Here is an 8,851-nt window from a genome sequence, read left to right on the forward strand (position 1 = left end):
ACTTTGGAAGAACTATAGAGTCAAGTGAAAGCCTCCCAAACTTAGCTTTTTTCCTCCCACTTCTCTTTAGCTCTTCAATCTCTCCCAAAGACCCCATCCCCACTCTAGTTAGATACTAAATAGATATTCATTATCTCTGATGCTTAGGGTTAGATTCATCAGAACCTTAGTCCATTCCAAAGACATATCAAACAACACTGGCTACTTCTCCAAACACTAAGTTTAATAGAATACACCAGAGAACTCTGATAAACTCCTTATCAGTAAATATATTCAGTGACTACTCAACTCCTTTTGGGAACAACAACACAAAAAGGTAAGCCAAGAATAACAACAAATGCATGGCATATTTAAGGTGAAACAGCAGTTTCTCCCCCAACTCTATTGCTTTACAATTTCTTTAAGGCTCCATATGTCTCAACTCAAGAGTAGACCTTATCTATTATATGTCCAGTGATAATGATCTCTTATTTATATACACTGCCAGTTTTCTCTATCCAGCATGACTCTCTCTGATGTTTACAATGAGTTACCCAACTGGAATGTTATCTTCTTCCATTCATTGTCATCCTCTAGTTGGCTTGCATTCTAGATCAGAAAATAATATATTTGAGCATTTTATGCTCAGAATTTCTTTACATATTCTTATTTTTCCACATCACTGCCAGTAAAGAATCATAGAAAAGTCTTTGACTCCTTGATTTCTAATTAAATAGACCCATTGTTTAAAAATACAAAAATACAAAACAGAGAATTCCAGAAGTTTGATGATAATGAAAATGTTTTTTAAAATTAATTCTAATTTCTAAGTGTTTAAGTCTCCTTGGTTTTCTCCGTATATAACCAAATTTTGTGATTCTATTGCTTATCTATCTGAATTCTTGCTTATAATTCCAATGTAAGTTCCATTACAGTCCTTTTCTCTCCTCTTATTCTGTCTCCTCCCAGTTTGTTTACTGTGTTCCTTATCTTTTTTTTTTTTTTTTTTTTTTGTTACTTCCAGTTGATCTGTACTCTTCCGTCTTTCGTTTTTTGGCTCTCTTCTACTCCCCCATTATTCTTTCCTTCTCTGGTTAATTATTCTTTGTACTTCTTTACTGTTTCTCTTTTCCTTCAACTCATCAACCTATATTCACTGCCTATAGCGGAGTCTGAAATATAGTTAGTGATAGGAGAACACTAAAAAAAATGACTGAGGGGAAGGAATCACTTACCTTGATTGACAATAAATCGTAGCTTCTGTATTGTTGCCAGATTGCCACTAACTCGATATATTCCATCAACATCCAGACCTAGAAATAGAGGTGCATATTTCATATGGGCTCATGTAAGCATTTGCTATAAGAAGTGAGTGACAGGAAAACAACAATGAAAAAAGATACTTTAATGAATGTGAGGAGGAAGAGTACAGTGAATCTCTATCAAATGTCCTGTCCCTTTCTGAAGAAAAATAATCAATTCTGGCATTTTGGCTCTCAATGCAATAATAGCAAAATAGAAATATATTTAAACCCCAAGTAAACGAATTCTAAATTTGTCATTTTTTTCAGAAGCATTTTAGGCATTTCATCATTAATTGATATGAATGTTTGATAAGTATGTGGGATGGTAGTAGATAGTGTGGAGTTATAGTGAACATATTAAACACAGCTCTTCTTTGGAAGAAACCTGGAATTCAGTCAGAGATTTACAATCAGAATGGGGCTGCCAGGCATATGTGTGTTACGCCCTCTTGTGGAAAGCCAAAATAACCCAAGGGTTTAGTTCTATTCCAAAGATAGCAAGAACAGATACTGATCTGGGTATTGGAAGACAAAACTAGAAATCATATTCCAGATACTTAATATGATGATCTAGGCTGTTAAATGCAATTACTGCATCTGTGCACAATGACTACTTTAAAAAAAAACCCTTTCCCCACCAAAAGCAATCTTATCAAGAAGGAGGATATTGATTTTGGATGACTTGCCAACTAAAAACTGGGTGAATTTTAAATGGCAGTATATTTGATAAATCAGATTTTTCAAAAATATAATCACCACTGTATTAGATCTGTTACTAAGCATTCAAAGAGCCCAAAGAACAAGGGAGGAAAGTCATATTCAGACTCCAACATTTTCCCTTCTACCATATGTAACACAAATAGCAAAGTTCAGATTTCATAGGAATATTCTCTTAGTGATGTCTGCTCTCTCAGCTACTAAGTTACTAGGAATTCAAAATTTAGGCTTGATAAAGCCTTTCTGTGCCATGAAATATTATCCAGCATGGCATAAATATCTGCATATTCCTACATATTTATTATTTGGCACATTTCCTTGATTTATATATTATTACTTACAAACTATTTTGGCATCAGGCTAAGGGAAGATATTTAGTGATATCATGACTGCTTCTATGGCATAATTTATCTAACATCTCATAGAGTTTTTAAAGCATGGATTCCCACTCCTGATATATGCTGTAGATAAAGATCCACTTGGGATAATGTCCGGAGCAGTTTTTAGTAAGGTCAATTAGATGTCATAGAGAAATAGAGCCTTGGGCTTAAGAGTCAGGAAGACCTGAGTTCAAATTTGGATTCAGATACCTACTAGCTGAGACCCCTGGGCAACCACAAATCCTATTTATCTTTTTCCTCATCTGGAAAATGACCTGGAGGAAGAGATGGCAAAAATGACAAATAGTGATCTTCTTTGCTAAGAAAATCACAAATGGGGTCACAAAGAGAAGGAAATGACTGAAATGACTGAACGACAACAAATTAGTGAAGTCATATGGTGGAGTTTGTATGTAGGACTAGTATGGGGTTTCTCATTTATTATTATGATAGTTCTTGTATCTATGGTAACTCTGTGAAGATATTATATTGACTGAGGCTGGACTCCTGCTAGGAAATGAAAGGAGTAAATAATTTACTCATTCTTGGGAAACAAAAGCATAATATTTATTATTGATAGGCAGTGATGACTAATATATAAAGATGCTGCCCATGTAAACAAATGTGTATTATATCTTGCTTATAGATGTATAAATATGATTTCACCTAACAATTTACTAGTAATTTAAATTCAGGTAAAAGTTGAAATTTGGTCTCTAATTCATCATATTGCCCCAAACTCTTGTTAATTTATTTTTTGACTATAAAAAAATAAGATAAGACAAATTTCTTGTGTGGTTCAAAAATTGAGTCAGAAAACAAAGTGGACACAAAGAAGTGTTCAACATATTTTTGAATACTGAAACCAATAATCATTTAACTACTCTTAATTTTATTAGAAGAGCATTTATGGGGTCCTATTATATTCTAGGAACTGTGTTAAGTGCTAGGGATACAAAGACAAAAATGAAAATAACTCTCTTCAGGGAGTTTTTATGCTCTAGAGATAAATCACTATGTACACCAAAAATAAATACAAAGTATATAACATATAAATAAAAAGTAATTTTGGAAGTAAATCTAATTATTAGAGGGTAGAGGGTTTAAGAAAGGCCTTCTTTAAGGAGTACTTGGGCCAAACCTTGAATAGGGTGAGGGATTCCAGAGAGAAGAGAACAATACATTAGCTAATGGCCTCGGAAGAGAAGAACAGCTACCAAATTTATTCATTATCCTGGTTTTCAGTGGAAACAAATGTGATTTTACTTTTTTAGTAAATAGGTTGAAATTTAATTCAAATAAATGAATACTTTTTATGTTCAAGATACTCTTATAATGCCCAGGAGGTGACAGAGGACAAAGAACAATGTAAAATAAATCAGTCATATTTTTAGATGAAACTATGAATTTTGTAAAGTTTGAATTTTTCATGATGTAGCACAGGTTAATCAACACTTTTATATAAATCAAGAAAAAATATACTAATTTTGATTCAATAAGCATTATGTACTCATAATGTAAAAGGCAGTGTCTTAGCCATAGCTGCTACAAAGAGAAACATTTTAAGGTCTTTATCCTCAAGAAGCTTACTTTTTCCTAGGAGTTTACTACAGGAATATAGATTCACAAAGTAAATACAAAAGACAAGTTGAGACTTGAAGAGAGTTAGAGATTAAGAGCATCCTAGATATGAGGAACACCGATACAAACTTATTAAGGTCAAGGATTTATTAGTCAGGGAGAAGAGCAAGTCTGCCAATTTGTCTGGAATTCTGCAAGCAGTAGGTTAAGAAGGGTGATTGAAATTAGTCTGGAAATAAGGTTGTAGACAGATTTTGAAGGGCTTCCAGTAACAAAGAGGCATTGTGTAGGACCTTAGAGGTAATAATAAGGAGGTAAACTTCTTGAGCAGAGTAATAACAAGGTAAAAAACTTTCCTAGCCCTTACTACTCTTCTACCTTGGAACAAATGCACAGTATTGATTCTAAGATGCAAGGTAATGGTTTAAAAAAAAAAAGAATTACAATTTGGTAGCAGCGTAGTGGAGAGGTTTGAGAAGGGAGAACTTGGAAACAGGAAAATTTCTTTGCAGATTTTGCAAAGTTTAGGCAAGAAGAAATGAAGGCCTACACTAGAATGGTAGTCATGTAAATGGAGAAAAGGGCATGGATATGAGAGAATGTAGAAGCAGAATAAAGGAGACTTCACAACTGATTGGACATGGAGTAGGGAGAGAGGAAGAGCGAGAGATGAGTACAATTCTAAGGTTACCAACTCAAGACAATTGAAAGGATGATAGTAATGACAAAATTAAAGAAGTTAGGAGGATGGGTGAATCTGATGTGGTGGAAATAATGATTTATGTTTTGTTGACTGTGAGAAACCTAGGGAACATTCAGGTAGATTTTCAAAAGGCTATTTGTAAAGTGGGACTAAAGCTCAGCAAAGAGATTATGACTGTATAGGTACATTTCAGAACCATTTGAATGGAAATAATAATTTAAATTCATGGGAATGGATAAGATATCTGAGAAAGAATGTAGAAAAAGAAGATATTCCAGGATATATTCTTATGGTACCTACACATGTAAGGAACAGGAATGATTATCCAGCAAAAGAAGACTAAGGAGAGGCATATGTAGTAGAAACAGAAAGAAACAAAGTCATGAAAAATTAAGGAAGAGAGATAATAGTTTTGAGGATGAGGTGGTCAGCAATGCCAAAAACTACAAAAGATAAGTGATGATGAGAAGAAAGAGAAAAAGGGGCATCAACTTTAGCAACTAAGATATTGTTGGAAACTTTGTTTTTGTTTTTGTTAACTTTGAAGAGAATGGTTTCAGTGGAATGATGGTTTAAGAATTTATATTTCAACAAGTGTAAAGAGAGTGGGTAGATTGAGGAAAAGGAGGCTATGAGTATAAATGGCTTTTTTTCTAGTTATATTGGGAAAAGAAAGCAAGAGGTAGAATTTAAATAATTGCAGAGTGAAGTGAAAGATTTTTTTTATTATTGTTATTGTTTTGTTTTTAAAGATTGAGGAGATCTGGGCATGTTGAATGGATTAGGAAAGGAATCAGTGGTTAAAGAGTAATTAAAAATTAGAGAGACTAACATAGAGACAAAGATATAAAAAAGAAGAGATGATTAAAATGGCAGATTTTCAGAAAAGATAGGATATAGTATCATTGGTACAGCTGGAAGAGCAAAGGGTTCCTTCAAGCACTGGAACAAAGAAAAAGAATAAGGAAGCATGATATTGATGACTTTCAAAATAATATTTAGCTATTAGAATTGAAGTATAAATAAAAATAATTCATAACTTTCTAAATGTTTATCTTTTTTGCAGGAAACAATTTAGAGATTTTAAGTCATAATGCACAAACATACTCAGTGTACAGATAGGCATACAGTTGTATCCATACTCCTAGTTTTCTTTGTTTAATACGAACATATTTTGAGTTTACAGTCTTACTCCAGCATCTCTTTCCAGGTCTGTTGTACATTGTTTCCACACATAAATTCAGTATTCCAACCAAATTACCCCACTTGTTCTTCAAATACACCATGTTATCTCTTGCCTCTGTGCTTAACCTGTTTCCTATGCATGAGATGGACTCCCTCCTCACCTCAGTCTTTTGGAATCTTTAGCATCTTTCGAGGTTCAGATCAAGTACCATATCCTTCAAGAGGTATTTTTTGCCTCCAATAATTGTTGGTGACCCTTCCCCCTTAACTACTTTGTATTTTTTACATATTTCTGTTTACTTAAAGTGAATATTCTACATGTCTATATGCTTCCTCTCCCTTCTCCCATCTGTTGAATATAAGCTATGTGAGGGAAGAGATTATATTTCACTTTTGAATTTTTATCCTAGAGTATAGTACAGTACCTGGTACATAAGTGCTTAATAAATGTTTGCTCATTGATCTATTTGTCTTTTGCACTCATGTTCACTGATTTGTATTTTAAATAAATTTAAAACTCAGGAATCAGAGTTTGGTCTGGGGTAGAAATCAGTGAATTCCAAATGAATTTTTATTTAAAATTATATTCTAGTATTGACCTAAACTAGTAGGAAGTAGAATAAATGCCCACAATATATCTCTGATGGCTAGACACTATGGTTTTGGGAAGAATGGAAAGCTATATTATCTACTTTTGATCTCCATTTTGGGGAAATCCATGTTCTTTTAGAACTGGACCAATAAATAAATGTTCCCACTGTAAGTCTATTTTGGACCAGTATTTGGGTGTTTAGAATGGGACCACCATATGATTAACAGAAATCAAAATGACCCCCATAAGTCCAAATATTTGGTCAACTGATTATATTAGCTCCTTGCCCTATGGGAGTTCCAATTGATTCCAGTCAAACATTTATTAAGTGACTACCAAATGCAAGATACTCTACTAAGCAGTAGAGCTCCAACAGCAAGCATGAAACTGTTTCTGCCCCTAAGACACCTAAATTCTCCAGCATAGTATGGTATACTCTAGTATATACAGATAAATGCTGTCTAATTTAAGGAGACAGAAACACTAATACCTAGTCTAGAAAGGGAAAGGAGGGAGGGAAATACCTGTGAACTTAATTGTAACAAAGGAGTAATTAAATAAATAAATAAACAAATAAATAAATAAACAAACAAACAAATAAATAAATAAATAAATAAATAAATAAATAAATAAATAAACAGTGATACTTTGGAGAGAGGAAAGTCTAGAAAGGTCTCCCAAAGCATGATAGCTAACCTGAGACTTAAATTAAGCTAGGGATTTTAAGAAGTAGGATAATTTCTTAATTGCTGTCCATGGAGCATGGAGAAGGGAGATGGAATGTTGAACATAGAGAATGGCTAATAAATCAGTTTGGAATGAACACAGAATGTGAGAGGAAGTAATATGAAATCAATCTGCAAAGGTAGGCTGTTGGCTAGTCTGCAGGTTCATAAATGCCAGGATGAGGAATTTGTATTTGATCTCTGAAACAATGGTGAGCTACTAAATATTTTTAAAAAGGAGAGTAGCACGACCTGATCTGTGTCTTAGGTTTTTCAAGAAAGGAACTGCTTCAGGCCTTTCATTCTTTCATACCACCATATAAAAGGTGAGAGGACTTTATTCTGCCAGGTTAGAGAATTTATATCTCCCCCAAAATTGTCTCAGGTATTACTATTTCTAGTCATCTATTCTAAAATTTTCATTCTTTTTGCCTAATTTGGTCATATAAGCAATCTTAATTTTACAAATGAAACTAATCTTTTCTGCTTCTAATTTCTTCCTTGAGCTTACCTGCTACTGCATCATATCAGGGATCATCAAAAATGTAAAGCAGAAAACATTTAAAAATTTTAGGGAGACTTTCTTTGGCTTTAAAAGGGTATAAGAAGAAAGTTTATCTAAGAGAAATTTTTTAAAATGGATCAGTAATCAAGAGTGGTTGGCACCATGCCATGGATTAGATAGACACCATATGAGCAACTGGAAATTACTATACTGTTGAAGCAATGTAACCTTATCCTAAATTAATAATCTGGTTTTCTCTTTGAGTAAAAGGGGTAGATGGAGACACTGTGGGTAATACTGAACTGTGCAGCTCTTGTGGTTGTAGAGCACAATCACACTAAGAAAGATTGCTGAGTGGTTTCAGATCGAAAACAGAAAGTAAGGAGTAAAGCAAAACACATTCAATTCAGTTTATATATCTAACTTGACACAATTCCCAAACCTTTTGGGTTCAAGAATCTTAGCACCACTTATCTTATGCCTGATAATAGTCCCTGACATTAGTATCTCTCATCCTAAATGTCTTGGTCCCTTTTGGTATCATACTCTTTAGTTTATCTAAATCAGGTGAAGATGACAAACCACATATTAAAATGGAGAGCATTACATCTCACAAAATGATCTGGAATATATCAGTGAACTGCAACTGTTATAAATTTATATAGGTTCAGTCTTGAGGTTTGATTAGCTTTCCCTTGGATGGCATACAACATGGCCAACCCCAAAATGCTGAGAATATTACACCAATTACAGTGTTCACGTGCCATCCACTTTCGGCTCCAAGAACTTTGAAAGTCAAGCCAAACCAAACCAATGTAAATTGGTGGATTTGGACATCCTTTTCATGACCACATTATCCTAGCTGGATTTGAAACTACTTATTTTGGAAATATAATTAGACCAAGTATTATTTTAAAATGAGCAATGTCTTCAAGGCTCCATGTTGTGCTTCTGTGAAGTTTGGAGAAAATCACTCTGAGAGGCACCTCTTTCAAGAAAACAACATGATTGCAAATGCTATCAGGGTTTCTGCTGGGTAGGCTAAAAATACTTTGGAACATGATGAAACTCGGGCATTTCAAGTAAGTTTCCTGTCTGATAAGAGAAAGAGAGAGAGAGAGAGAGAGAGAGAGAGAGAGAGAGAGAGAGAGAGAGAGAGAGAGAGAGAGAGAGAGAGAGA

The 8,851-nt window shown here is 34.0% G+C and overlaps 1 protein-coding gene across 1 annotated transcript in view; it reads right to left on the reverse strand.

Annotated features, from left to right (window-relative positions):
- Positions 1 to 8,851, reverse strand: part of ARHGAP15 (Rho GTPase activating protein 15) — an 817,445-nt gene that overhangs the window by 243,773 nt on the left and 564,821 nt on the right. The window contains exon 10 of the mRNA XM_044669898.1: positions 1,215 to 1,292. Coding sequence (XP_044525833.1) covers positions 1,215 to 1,292 — 78 coding nt within the window. The remainder of the gene's footprint in view (positions 1 to 1,214; positions 1,293 to 8,851) is intronic.

Source organism: Gracilinanus agilis, chromosome 3 (genome assembly GCF_016433145.1).
Source record: "Gracilinanus agilis isolate LMUSP501 chromosome 3, AgileGrace, whole genome shotgun sequence".
Classification (NCBI taxonomy): Eukaryota; Metazoa; Chordata; class Mammalia; order Didelphimorphia; family Didelphidae; genus Gracilinanus; species Gracilinanus agilis.